Source organism: Struthio camelus, chromosome Z (assembly GCF_040807025.1).
Source record: "Struthio camelus isolate bStrCam1 chromosome Z, bStrCam1.hap1, whole genome shotgun sequence".
Classification (NCBI taxonomy): Eukaryota; Metazoa; Chordata; class Aves; order Struthioniformes; family Struthionidae; genus Struthio; species Struthio camelus.
In genome coordinates, this window is record NC_090982.1 from 58,339,257 (window position 1) to 58,354,373 (window position 15,117).

Consider the following 15,117-nt stretch of genomic DNA (forward strand, 5'->3'; position numbering starts at 1 on the left):
TAGCCCAAAACTACAAGAGGAGGAAAAGACAGGGCTGAAGGCTATAAAAGACATAGGACTTTTGGAAAGCGAAGAGAGGATTTGGTGGTGGGGGTTGAAGAGAAAAGAGCAAAAGGAATGGTGAAAGGGAGAGTCCTGGATCACTGCCAGGGAGAATCAGGAGGCCAGAAGATGAAAAATACAAGCTAGGCAAATAAAAGCGTATCGACTGATTCATCTGTATGTTACACAGAACAGGAACAAGCCTTGATTCGCCCTGAGCATTTACACATCCTACTGCATTAACAAAGCTGAGAGTAACACAAAGGTAAGGGCTCTATATGAGTATATGAGTAAGGGCTATATATGAGTACAGCCTTTATTGAAGAAGTAAAGTCTAATTGCAGGTGGGTGTAAATTTTCTGTGAGCAGAGCAGGTGTGAGTACTTACTGAACACAATATTCCATGTTCATTGTATACTTATCGTGGGAGGTAATCATAGCTTCATGTAAACTTACTCCAGAACATGATGGAAAGACTGAAACTCTGCTTGTCATGTTTATGACGTTTTAAAAATTGTCTCACTAACCTTAAGATTTTTTACAATTTACAGGCTAATTTTCAGTGATGTGTGCAAAGAGTTACGCATATAGCTTCTGTTCTCTAAAAGTGCAGTTGTAGATGTATAATAACATCTCTAAACACTATATAAAAAAAAAAAAGTACCCTGTAAGTATAATGCAGAGGTAGGTTCTGCTTTTTCAACAGCTGCAATAAGCTATTGACGATAGGTCCCTTATCCTTAAACAAACGCTGTAAGAGGTTTAAAGAAAATAAAGAGTGAAACACAGATACTAGAACATAATGGGAGTCTTACTCAGCCATAAGTTTTATCTGTGACTGTCTGGCTTCAGGTAATGAACAAATGTCAGAGACGCATTAGCCCACACATCTTGAGGAGAAAACATTTTTCTGATAAATATTCCAAAAAATCCCTTCTCAGCTGAAAGACATCAGTTTGAGACCATCTGTTTTCAGAAGGTATCTTTGCACTGAGCCCTTCTCATATGCTTCCATCCCAAGCTACCAAGCTCTGAGAACAAAGTGAATCCGACGAGACAGGAGTAATTATAAACATTTGAACAAAGGAAGTCAGTTATAAAAAACATTGTTCCTGATGATAATTAAAAAAAAATGTTTTGCTTCGGGAATCTGGAAGACAAAACGGCTAGTTGTATTATCCCAAAGAGGCATGTCCACTAACAAACACATATGCGCCATTTTGGCACATAGTTCCATGCATGCAGCTGCATTTGGTAAACAGGCTAGGCAAGGAGTGTCTGCAGAAATCCTGCAGCACAGAAAGACAAACCTTAAGCTTAAAACACAAACTTCCATTCCTTGAAAGCAGGCAGACACCAGCTAGAACAGCAAGGGGAGAGAAAGAAAAACAAAAGGAAACTCTAGCCAACCAAGGGAGGAAAAGGAAGATATAAACAGGTGCTCATCCACCCAGTTCTCATAACAAGCGCTTTGCTAGCTTATTCTTGAAACTGTAGTCCAACTTGCAGTTTTCTTTACAGTTTTGTTGTTACCTATGTAAATATTCATGAAGTAAGGTACTCCTCATCACAAATATAGAGAGCCAAATACTGGAACAATAGTCACAGGCTCTCATATGGTCCTTAGGGACTAGTCTCTATGATTAGTCCCACTGACTTGCAGAGAAGCAGTTGGTCCTCAGTGTAAGACAGGATATCAAACGAGCTTCCTCCCCTCTTTCCTCAAACATGGAGCCTGCAAAGCACCACTTTAGGCATTGAAATTGGAAGGCTCTGAGCTCTGATTTCCTTTATTTGGACCATCTGAAAGGTCTCAGAGCAGCTTTTCACAGGGTGATGCCAATGGAATGACTGATGAGTACCCCAGGAGAAGACTAAAATCATGTAATTCTTCAGCCTGCAGTCACTCTGTGAAAATCTTTCCTGGATATTTCTGCATTTAAAAAGTGACATGCAAGTGTCACCAAATGGCACGTAGACTATGCAGCTGTATTTCTAAAGGACACACACAATGGGCAAAAGGAGGCATTTTCTAACAGACGTACTCCACTTACCTTTAAGGCAGCCTGAGTTAGAAATGAAGCTGGTTTGCTGAGCTACCAATTGGGTTTGAAAAGGAAAATCTTTGATTTCTCTAATTTTAATATCAGATAACCTTGGCTTTCTTCAGGGAGAAGTTCCTGGGCTCAGATTTTCTGCTGAATTGTTTCCACCTTGCAAGAAAAATGGCTGTCAAGGAGCCAACCACAGGTCACTGATTCGCAGAACTGATCTCTTTTATGCTAGGCTGATCATCATCCTGAAGGCTGCATTGACTTCTACCACTTGCCAATGCTCCTTGAAGGGCTTTAAATCACCCAAGTGCAGCCACATTCCCCTAGTCATATCCTCTCCTAACACTTGATACTGTGCAGGTATCCTAGCTCAAATGTCAGCTGAGAGAGCCTTTACTCTGCAAAAGTCTTGCAGGGGGCATTTTAGCTAAATTCTGAACTCTATATTTTTCTACAACAGTGTCTTGCGACCAGAATGTAGCAGAGTTGTCTCTTTTTTTAAGTTCCATTTTCAGAGGCAACATGTACTCACTGCTTCCATTCACTTCCATGACATTTTGAATATCCAGTACCACGTCTACTAAGCCCTCCAGCTTTACTTTTTTTTTTTTTTTTAAGATCTCTAAAATGAATAATATATATTGGAGAAAAAAAGAACGAGTAATGAAATATAATCTTAGTGTGCTCAACTCCACCTTTCCTGTGGCACTGAGGTACACATTCTGTCGTTCTGGCTGGTCTTTAAATCGAGTGAGGTCAGGACTGATGCCTTGAAATAAAGCCTGCTTGCCAGACAACTGTGTCTGAATCGCCAACACAGTTTTATTTTGTCTGGTGGAATGGAAATTTGGCACTGAACACTTTTCCCAGGTCCCAAACCACTGCAGGACTTTAAGTGGAGGAAATTTAAATTCCAAAGCTGAGTGAGCAGGGCTCTGTTTCTGATTGACAAACTAGGAAATGTTCCCATTAACCACCTCAAATACACTCTCAGGTTGGTCATAAAAAGCAGTTTAAAGCTACCACGGTGCTCAGAGCCATTTGCTACTATGGATTTGTTGAAATGAAGAGGAGGAGGAAGGGAGCAAGAACACTTTTTCCTTCTGTTGTGAAAACACTGTCAACTTGTAGTTCTGGAGAACAGATTCAGAAAGGCCTTTCAAATTGTAAGGTAAGCCATATAACTAAAAGAGTTAAACAGTGACAAGTGACAAATGCTGGAGCTAGTCAGCTTCCAGAGGTTTCAGCTCTAACAAACAAACCTCTACAGGTTGACCTGGAAGAGTCTGCAAACTGCCTTTCACTCATTCAGTTGGAGATGAGAGACAAGCCTTAAAATAGTCAGTGTTAATGAAACAATATCAGAATTTCTAGTTCATTGACCTACAAAAACATTCAGCTGAAGAAAAAGAGAAAGATATTTTTATAAGCTTTAGAAACTACACTTTAAAACACCATTTATTTTTCTTATGGAAATACCTTTATTAATTTTACTGACAGGCCAGACTTTGCCACTCTTTTTCCTCTCAGACACTCACACAGTGAGTAAGCATCTTGCACTGTAAACATTTCTCCTAAATATAGGCGGATTTCAGGCAGCCAATGTTCTAACAATTGTGGAGACTCAGATGCTTAATCTATTCTTAATCTTCCAGTTTAGCAAGTTTCTTACAGCTTCCTTCTAATTGTGCTCCTGCATCTATTTTTCCTAAAATAATCACACAGTGAGTCACTCTGGAAGTCCAGGGTGCAGATGTCAAGGTTATGGCCCCTGGTGAGTGGATATGTGATTAGGTATATTCAGTAGAATGTTCCTACTTTCGAGTGATGCCTGTTCTAAGCCAAGGGTCTTTCACGCTGTTTACAACTTCGTGAGACAGAAGCTCTGTCAGAAAATAACTCTGCTCCCTCTTATTATAAACATTACTACAGTAATGACAGAGCTTGATTATGTGTCTTCCCAGTAGTTTGGGAGCAAATATGAGCTTGTTGTCCTTTCCTTGGAGCAACCTGAAAACTGTACGGCTGTAGTAAGGCTGACACCAAGCCTGCCCAAATAAGCCACACTGAGAAAAATAAATTTAGTTCATATTTGGTACAGCAGTAATGTGGCTTCCACTCAATTTAGCATGGGGATAGAATTTGCTCTTATCCATCTGCAAAAGATGGCACAGGTATAAACTTAAACAAACAGTCCTGAGCCACAAATCATGGCAGTCTGACATACTTTGGTTTTATTAGCACTAAAAATTATAATCTCTCTTCATCACTGGTGAGCTCCCACAGATTTTGACAGTTTCTTCCATCCTCCCTCTTCTATACAAGGCTTTGTGTAGTTTTTCCAGAAAGGTGTCAAAATGGAAACAGATAGGTGTAAAAAGCTGGAATACTCTTGGCTAGCTGCTGGTATGCTTTACCTCCGAAAAAGAATTTTGCATGTTCCTCCACTGACTGGAAAAACCCCAAAACATTCTCTTCTTCGTTATGAAGAGTAGTTGTGCATCTTCCATCATGGTACAGTCTAACTTTTTACAAATCTGCAGAATTCAGATACTGCAGAAAAGAGGCCTCATGGGAAGGTACCAATAGACTATATCCCCTGATATCCTCTGGAACTGTTAATACCATGCCAGCAGATACCAAAATCTGGATTCAAGAGACAGTTATCTGGCAATAGTATTTGTGAAGAGCACAGAGGCAGATTAAAAAAAATCACCTTTTCTATTCAGTAATAACAATGAAAGAAAACAAGAGGGGAAAAAGAAGAAAGGATTGAGAAACTTGAGAAAAAAAACAAACATATATAAGCATGGCTTATAGTGCTTTTACTCACATTAGAGCTCCTGGAAAAGTTAATAGAGTTTTGCCTCTTTGATAATAACATACCTGAATCACCATAGATTAAAAAATATGCCTTACCTTGTTCACAGAGAGCTCCTATATAGCTTGGCAGACAGACACAAGTAAATGTATTGAGGCCATCTATACACGTGGCTCCATTCCTACATGGGTTAGACTGGCATTCATCAATATCTACAAAATAAAGGGAAATGCTCTTCACCTTTAGTTAGGATTACTACTAGGCAAAATACAGTCTGAAAAAATGAAGTGTTGCAAAAGATCCAACAGACTGGTTTTATGTGCATGATTTTGATTTCACTCTACACATCCTTCCACTCTCCTTACCCACGAATCAAACAGCAGTTCCCTCAGAAAAGTGATATTACTGATCCACAATTTTATATATATATATATATACATATACATATATATATACACACACACTCTTATATCTTGCACTGTGACTCCCGAGTTAATTTCTAAAATCTAGATCTTCATCTCATTATGTAGCTGAGAAAGAAGGCATACTGTGCAGAATGTAGTATTTTCCCTCACCTGTGGGGAATTGGACTTGGCATTTGACTCCACGGTGTGTGACTATGGCGCAAAAAAAAAAAATCTTTGTATCTGACTCGGATCACATTTACAGTTTCCCTGAAAAACTATCAGCTGGTATTCAGTGCTCAGCTTTCCAGTTATGTTTGGGACTAGTTTATTTTACCATCCTGTCAAAACATTACATAAAGCTTTTAAGGAACTATTCCAAATAATGTTTATTTGGTTTTATTTGATGTATTTATGAATGTATTTATAATGTTATGAATTCTAGGATATTCTGTTTAGTTAATAATTCCCTTGCATGCATGTTTGGAGGGGGGAGGGGTGTAATTGTGGGTGTAACCTCCTTCCTTTTACTCTTCTCTTCTTAAGGCCTGACTGTAGATTTTTTCGAATGCTTATGTATTCATCAACTTTAAAATACATCATTCCTTTTCCAAATTGCACATATGAAAACTTTTTATTCTAATTAATCTGTACACAACAGATGTAGATGGCATCACCTTACCTAATTCACACTGCTCGCCATTGAAACCCGGCAAACATGTACAGATGTAAAATGAACCACGTGGATAGCAGGTACCACCATTAAGGCACGGATTGCTTTTGCATGGATCCTGGCCTGTTAAACAAGTAGAAAAAGAAAATTTACTCTCTAGTCTTAAAGAACTGATGTGCTGTTGGATTTTGGAAGAGACAACATATTTCCTCATTTCTGCTTTGATGTAGGCTTTACTGTAGTTACAGAAACTATAATAACATCATAGAATACTACAAATAAAATAATTTTGTAAAACAGTAAAGCTTATCATTTCCAGGCATCACTATTTTCACCTTTAACAATAACATGATATTTACTATGAACACATACAAATCATTTTCAGGATTGTTGCATCTTTTTCATAGTACTTTGTACTATATTTGGCAGTCATGTTATTCTATTGAGGATTTAGTTGGCATGACATGACAATTATAGCTGGAAATAGTTAAAGATATGCAAAATGAATGGAGAATGCATTTTTTTGAACAAGGTTAGTTTATGTAGAATGACTGGGTACACAGAACATATATCTCTTTAAAATACTAGCTAGCATCTCTTATTTCATTTTATTGTATTTAATCAATCAATGTCCACAAAGTCTTATTTCTTTGAAAGGACGTTTTAACACAAACACATTTCCCAGTTGTCTATCTTTAAGGTACACTTCAAGAAAACAAATAAATGTACTAAATACATTCACAACTGCACTAAAACATTAGAATAAAAGCTTACCTGCTGTGGAATCCTCAGTTGTTAGGGGAGTTATCATTTAAATAGCTTTTCCTTGCAGAGCTTTGACGCCTTCTAGTGATGTTTATTTCAACTGAGTTTAGACACTTAGGTAATTGCATTTGATTTAACAAATAAGAGTAACCACTCATACAAACAGAAACGTAATACATAGCCATTGCAAGTATCAGCTTTTCAGAGTTAGAATAAAACCAGGAAGTCATTCCTTCTGCGATATAAGTCCTGGCTTTCTTTGAAAACTTACAAAGTGGTTAAGAAAGTTCTCTATTAACCTAATTTTATTCAGAGACATGAGAAAAGGTCACACTAGTGGCTATGTTTTTGCAAGATGCTTTAAGAAATAACAAATAAGTAACATCTACTTTACTGTTGCAAGTCAAACATTTAACAGAGCAGTCTTCTTAAAGTACTCAAGTTCCCTATCCAGCCACTAGAAAGAAGCAGGTTCAGAAAATCCTGTTTGCATAAATTTGCACATGTAATTAAATGGGTAGAACCTTGCTTTGCAGGGCTTCAAAAGAACCCGATCATCTCCATAAAATAGGGTATTTGTTTTAAGACTGCTTCACTGAATGTCCAAAACGCAGGGATAAGTTAAGGACTTAAGTATGTTTATTGTGGGTTTATTGTCTGGTGGTCCTCCTAAGGACTGGATATTTCCCCAGTAAACATTTTCTGAATGACAGCTACCTGGATAATTGGAGGATGAATAATAAAAAAACCCCACAATATTAAGCTAGTTCAGATAAATTATGAATCGAAGCCGCGCTACTCAAACTGATCTTACTTGCATCATCTGTGCATTTTGTGAAATGATGCCTAATAACTGTTATATAAACCAAAATATTGTGGCAAATGATGTCTAACCAAAAGATCTTTAATTTATGTGAGTCAGATACTGCATCAACCAGTTAAAACTGCGGACAGCTGAATTTGCAGAGCCTCAGTTTTCTCTTTGTCTGGAAAATAATCTGGTAGATTAAAAGTAGTTCATTTTTATAGAAAATTCTGATGCTATCTAAAATGCACACTAGATCTATTCTCCAAGTCAACTGCAATATGTTATAAAAAGCTTACCTATAAATCAACTGTGTATGTGCATGCTATCATCATGCTAACACATAAAACCTATCAGATAAAATAATTATATCTATCTCCATCATAAATTTGAAAATTAAGTAATGACAGCTGAATTCTCTACCACAGTCAACGTTACCTTCCTGCCTTTTAGAACTGGCTAGTCACCTTAAGTCTGATCCAGAGCTCCATCTTGCAAATATCCAAGGAGCCACTGAGCTTGGGTTCTAGTTTCCCCATTCTCCTTAATTTTGTACACAGTCATGCTGTTCTCAAAGCTTGAGGCCCGTAAGTTTTGATGTACTTCAACAGTGTTTCAATTGTCATACCTCTTATCACAGTTAAGAAAACATATACAAGTATCAAAACGTACATGACTGATCAAATTTGGAAGTTACCTGGTATTTGCACTGCTGTGCCTTCAACTGAACCCACACTGGTGCCAATCTGGAAATCTGATCCATTAGTAACTTCAAGAAGGGAAAACGATGAAGTTACAAGTTCAATAGTGTTTAGCTCCTCAGAGCTTATGGTCGTCTGTTTATTCTGATAAGGATCGTTTCCAGGGGCTGTGCTACTTGTTGCAATGTTAGAATAAACTGTTGTGGTCTCCTCTTGCACAGAGAAAGCTGATTGTGTTTCCATGCTCCTATGTACAGGTTGTGAAGATGAAGTTAGCATTGTTACTGCTTCCTGTTCAGCTTTAAATCCTCTACCTCCTACACTATCAGGTGAACCCAAAACAGGTGTGGAAAAAAGCCACGGAACTTCTCTCTCAGTACTGCTGTCATCTTCTTGACTGGGCTCTTTCACTCTCTCTGAAGAAGTTTCAACTTCTATTGTGCTAACTCTCGGAATATCTGTGCTCACTGTTTCTCCAAAATTCAAAAAAGCAGTAGGGAAGACATGTATTGATGGAGAATCTCCAGAAACAGTAGCTTCTTCATCAACAACCAAATCAGTTACAGAAGTCTCTGTCTCCTCTGTCCTCTCTGTTACAAGTCTATTGAAATGAGTACTTTCAGTAGTTGTGCTTTCTGATTCAGCCTCAGGAGAAAATTCTAGTAGAGACTCCGTTTTATCGAGAAATTCTGTAGTGGGTGGTTTAAACGTTGCTGCAATATCAGAACTAAGCTCTCTGAAGGTTTGTTCTGATGAACGATTGGACTGATCTGAATCCTTTGATGACAAAGTACTTGGAATGACAACTTCAGGATATTCAGACACTCCATTAACTAACTGAACAGTTACTGAGGATTTAGGAGTTTGAGGTACAGAATAAAATCTCACTGAACCTGTTTCCTCAGATTTCGTTGATGTCTCTTTTGTGCCTATATAAACTGTAGGATGATTTTCTTCATTCTTGCTAGATGACACAGTTATATGTTGCGATGTATGCTGTGTGGTGACAGTACTTACATCAAGCACGTTGTCCGTAAAAGCCTGTTCCATCTCAGTGGTTAAATACGGTCTAAGGGAAGGAATTATAACCTTCTTATCATCCAGTTCTTCTTGGGTCATTCCAGAAATACCAGAGCTAGAGATGGCTTCACTTTGATCTGCTATTACTTGGTTGTTTGCTGAAGTATTTAGCTCATAGGTGTCGTCCATTGTGCTTGCCAGATTAACATGCTCAGTCACAAATTCAGAATCTTTAGATTCATAAGGCACATGAGGGCTTGCCAGTGATGGTACTGTTGGAAGGACAATGCCCAGTTCAGAGAGTTCAGTAGTGAGGAAAGTTTCTGTTGTAAACTCCATGGCATCCCCTGAACCCAAATCCTTGTCATTTAATTTCAATTTGTGCTCAGCTGTTACTAACCCACTATTTATTGGCTGACCAGAAGTAGTCAAGGAAAGACCATCATCAGATCCCACTGAATTCTCTTTGTTTAAGGAAAAAATAGGTGTTGAATCATATTTCTCCATTTCAACTTTCATGCTATCATCACTGCTATATGTTGATTGTATGGCAGGATTTGCCACGGTCTGCACGCTTATTATATCTTCAGGCATTGATTTGGAGTGATCCATGTCGATAATTGTTGTTTCTTCTGATGTGATTTCAAGTCGTTCTTCAATTAGTGTAATATCACCATAAACAGAAACATTCAGTACAACATTTCTGTTATCATCAAACACTGGAATATTCTTCTCATATATCCCATTATCACCTGTTAGTTCTTCTGATGTAGTTGTCCTTAATTCAGCAGCAGTCGGACTTGTCATGATCTCTTCTTCTTCTGTAATGAGGGGCGATAATCCTGTGATCACAGTTTGTGATCCATCTATTGATGCCTCTGTTGCCATAACTTCAGAATAAACTTCCTCAGGAACACTAGATGGAGCATTCAGATCTACTTTTGCCATAAGGGGAGTTGACAAATGGGTAAATGTATCAGGGGAAAATGAATCTGAAACATCAACCCAGCCAGATCCTTCTCCAGAGCTTTCAGGTAATACTCTGCTTGGCATTTTTGGTGTTGATGTTATGAGTGATTCTTCAGTTTCAAGACTAGGAGCTCCACTGATTAATACAGAAGCAGGAGTTAAACCATCTCTAATCAGCAAATGTGAAGTTTCCTCTTGAGAAACATCTCTGGAAGTAGTTGTTGTCCTGTATGTTTCATTTTCTCCTCTCCTATAGCTAGTTTCTGTACTGTGAGGTTCTTCAGTCACAACGAAATATTGTGTGACTTCTTTTACCTCTTCAGAGCTCTTGGAATTCTCTTCTGTAAAAGCTGGGGAACTGGTGACCACTGAGTTTGTTGTTTCTGAAATCAGCTCTCTTACAGCACTTGTAACTTCTTCATTAACTTCAACATTTGATTCAGTGCTTCCTCTTTCAAAGTCTTGTGTCTTGTCAGTTGAAAATTTGGATCCCACATTTGCAGGATGAAAAGTTTGGGGACTTAAAGTACTTGTAACTTCTTTGACAGCCAATGGCACTATAGAAGGAATAACAGTAAGGTCATCTCCTGATCCTTGTCCTGAAAATAATAGATCACCGATGATCTCATTATTTGTTGGCTTGTCTTCTTTAGGTGTCAGGAGTGATCTGGGAATATCTTCGGTAGGGAAAACTTTTTGTCCCAACTCGTTTTCTCCTTCTGTATCTGTAACTGAAGAGCTTATGTATTTGTTTTCAAACTTTACAGACTCAGTTACTCTATCATCATTAAATTGCAAAGATTCAGTTTCTAAATTCTTTTCTCCTGAATATGGCCTTACTGTGGGAACATTTAAAAATTCTAGCTGTTCAAGTTTAGATTGTGTACTTTTAAAGAATGGGTCTTTTGTTGTTTCTTCAGAAGATTCTGTAGCTTTTGTTGAGATTTCCCTTGGCCTATCCTCCCCAGAATGTGTGTCTTCTTCTAAAGGGAGTTTTGTAGTAAAAGCTCTTGTTGTCACTTCATCAACAGTTTTCTCTTCCATTTTTATGTCAGTGACCATTATGGTTACTTCATGTTCGGTAGTTGTGACTAGCTCATCAGGTTCAGCAGTGAAGATATAATCTACAGATGGCGTGCTAACAACTTCTTTGTCGTACTTCTCTTGTATTTCTGGTCTCCTAGCCAGAGCAACTGTTGTTTTTGTAAATGATTCAGTGACAGTCTCTGCTTCTCCAGACCCCTGATCACTAAATGAGAAATGAGTTCCAAGGACTTTTTCAGTAGGTCCATTAGATATTACTTTTGTGGTGCTACTTTCACCTTCTAATTCTTCTCCAGAGCCAAGCTCAGTTTGGAGAATTTTGCCTACAGAAACAATTGAAGAACTATCTTTCTCAGTTTTGCTTTCTGTAGATTCAGTCACTGCTTTTTTACTGCCAATACCATGTGTCACCATGATGTCAGGAGGGGTGTTTTTAACCACAGATTCTGGAGCTGATGTGACCTCACCTGTTTGTAAATATTTAGTTTTAACTCCTGGAGTAACATGAGATGTCACATCTTTTCTAGAACTAGGACTAGATTTTACTTGAGAAGGAACTGTATAAGTTGCTTCTGTTTCCTGTTTTTGTTCTCCTGGATTTCCTGTACTAAAAATATTCTGGGACATCTGACTTACTACTCCAGCTTCCTTGATCAAGCCATCTGACCCAGTACTTAAAACTGATACTGCTAATTTATCAGTTCTTGTATGTTCTTCAGATTCTACAGTTGTATTCTTCAACGAAGCATCTGTGCTGTAAACTTTTCCTTCCTGCTTTTTTGTTTGTGTTTCAGTCACAGGCCTTGACGGAACTGAAGTCAAAGTAGCAGACTCAACGATAACATCTATGTCTCCAGAACCTGGATCAATAAATGGGGAGTCAGTACTTACCACTTTTCTTGTGGGACCCCCTGAAAATATGTCTGCTGGTTCTTCTGCTGATCCTTCATTTATGAAAAGCCTCTTCTCTTTCAAGAGAGGAATGATGGTAACCTTTTTAATTTCAGAATGTACAGTATCTGTTATTGGTACTGTTTCTCTGAAAGTGGTGGGTTCCTGACTTACAGTTCTGACTCCATTAGTAGTGCTTTCAAGTTCATTCAACTCTAATTTTCCCTCTGCAGTAGAAGCTGGATTTTCCTTAGTTGAATAAACAGTGGTCTGCATTTCTTTTTCATCTTCAGTTTTATTTTCAGTTACTATAGAGCTCGCAACTACTTTTTCCATAATAAACTCAGGCATAGATTTGGTGGGAACGGTTACTCCAGAACTTTGATCAACAGTAGAGTAAAGACTGCTTGTTCCTCTAGCCAAAGAAGAGGTGATTCCCAAAACCGTTACCAAATTTTCTGTTGGCAGTCGTGTGCCAGAGCCTAAAGAAATACCTTGCACAGAAAGTTTTTCTGTTACTGCTTTTTCCATTGTCTTTGCTGAAGTTATAGTGAAATCTTCTTCTACATCTCCCGAGCCTTCAGTAACTATAAATGAAGAAGCACTCATCTCGGGCCTTTCTGTATGACTTCTTGTTTCCAGAAGACCTTCAACTGGGGACTGTATATCAAGTTTAACAGTTGATTTATAATGATCTCCTGGAGCAGAAGTACTCTCTTCTGGAATAAGGTCTTTCACACCTATGCCTACAGTAGCAGCATCAAAAACTGCATCCAGAGGCACAGTTACAGCAGAACTTTCCAATGTGAAAGCATTAGGAGTAGAAGTTACACCTGAATTCTTTTCGTCATCTTCCTTTCTGGGTATTGTCACAATTTCTGAGAATACAGAACTAGACAAATCAGATTCAGTGGAGCCGTCCCCAGAAGATTCACTAGTAACCAAAAAGTTCTTTGTGCCTTTAGTAGAGTTCTCCTCCGTTCTGTGCCATATTACAGTCACTTTATTTTGTGGAGACTGCTCATATGAAGAAGTAATCTTTATTGACCTATCCGTTGTGGCAACTTCTGACTCACCGCTATATACAGGTTCTAACATTGCAACATCTGCTGTCGGTTGTGTAACTTCAAACGCCCCTATTATTTCTCCAGCTTTGCTTGGTTGCCTTGTACTGGAAGCTTCAGTTTCAGATATTATGAATGTGTTTGTTTCATTGATTTGTGAAAAGGTTACGTTTTTGGAATGCGCAACACTTTCAATTTGGTCACTTCTGGCTTCCTCAGCTTTTGTGCTTTTAGGTGCACTTGTCACTTGTTGTTTTCCATTGATGAACTGCAAAGCTGGAGGAGTTGTAACATCAGTAGTATTTTCACAGTCTTCCTCCTCTTCAAATTCTAAAAAGTTTGGAAAGAAAGGATCCACTATATAGGATCCAATATATTCAGACGAATCCTGCACAGGGTCTGAAGTACAGGGTTCAGTCTGAGGTGATTCTGCATCAATGTGGGGTTCATCTATTGCATGAGGAAGCATGTGGCGACTGAACAGATCCAAAAATTCGTTCACTGGATGATCTGCAAAAAAAAAAAAGCTTTTCATAATCCCTAAGTGACAGAGATGGTCGTGCATTATAGTAGACATATGTAGTACAAACCACCTACTGGAACAAAAAAAACCCAAAAAATTCAAAATGAAACATATCAAATGAAACAATGTTTTTCTATTGACACTATGTTAAAGGCTGCCACAGTACTTGACTTTCCAGCTGAAGCATTTGTGTACATTAAAAATATTGATTATGTAATCTGTCAATTGCCATATGTGTGTTTAGTCCCAAAACCAGGCCTGAGCTAACTTATCCTACACTATTCAGCAGAGATAAGAAATGTGCAAGATGAAAACCATTCTTAGACCAAACACTGTGATCCTAACCTGCAGCAACTGCCTCTATAGATCTGTGGCACTAGCTAACCTTTATTAAAAATTGAGCTTAGACAAAAGAGTTTAAAACAAAATAGGATGTACAGAAGAACATGCCTCTGCAGCTCCATTTATCCTCAATATGGTCTAGTTCAAATAACCAGTAACACCATTAAAACTCCATCAACCGCTCAGTTCTTTATTCTTGGACCCTCGGTCAGTAAATAAAGACAAACTTCCAGAGCTGTCGCAATTTGGCATTCCAAATGACGAAGCAAATAAGAAAAATATTCTGGATACAAAAATCAACCGTTGTCCAGACAGTAACAGGAACAAAGCACAGTTACTTTTTTCTATTTATCATTCACTCTGAATTATTCACACACAGCCATGTAGTGTAAACCTCTAAATTTTTTTTCTAGGTAGCCAAACAGAAAAAAAGGAGGGAGAAAGTGTTAAGTAGACAAGTTAGTTGCAAAGACCTCATGAATTCCTTCCTGTAACATTTTTGATCCCAAATTCTACAGACACTTTTTAAACGCTCCTTCTCAGCATAAAGATTACCCCAAGCCCTCTGTTCTATATAATTTATGCTACCCTCCTGAAAAAGAAAAAAATTTAACTGACTCAGGAGAAAACCCAAATTTCAGGCTTTCATTGATACAAGGCTCACCCTACTGACTTGAAGCTGGAAACTTTTTCCTGAAACTTTATTCCATAAATGTATCTTGCTTGTGAGTATATGTTTATAACCTTTTTGTCCAAAGCAAATTTATTCTCAGCTGGTATAAACTGATGTAGCTAATGGAGCTCTGTCTACATCTACCGGTAGAGGATCTGAACCAACACAGACGACCTCTCTCTTACAGCATTGTCAGCAACAGTTGCTCCCCACAAAATACTTTCACGTATTCTGTCACACACACTAGATGATGGAGTGCAATGTATAAATACATCTTCCTCTTTAAAATAAGATGTAAAAAAATGAACAAAAGATAGGTAAAATAT

At 38.1% G+C, this 15,117-nt stretch overlaps 1 protein-coding gene across 3 annotated transcripts in view; it reads right to left on the bottom strand.

The window, feature by feature from the left end:
- Positions 1-15,117, bottom strand: part of LOC138064833 (versican core protein-like) — a 116,083-nt gene that overhangs the window by 21,408 nt on the left and 79,558 nt on the right. For all 3 annotated transcript variants that reach the window (XM_068928909.1, XM_068928908.1, XM_068928910.1), the window contains 3 exons: positions 8,262-13,763; positions 6,004-6,117; positions 5,016-5,129 (listed from right to left, as the gene is read on the bottom strand). In XM_068928909.1, coding sequence (XP_068785010.1) covers positions 5,016-5,129; positions 6,004-6,117; positions 8,262-13,763 — 5,730 coding nt within the window. The remainder of the gene's footprint in view (positions 1-5,015; positions 5,130-6,003; positions 6,118-8,261; positions 13,764-15,117) is intronic.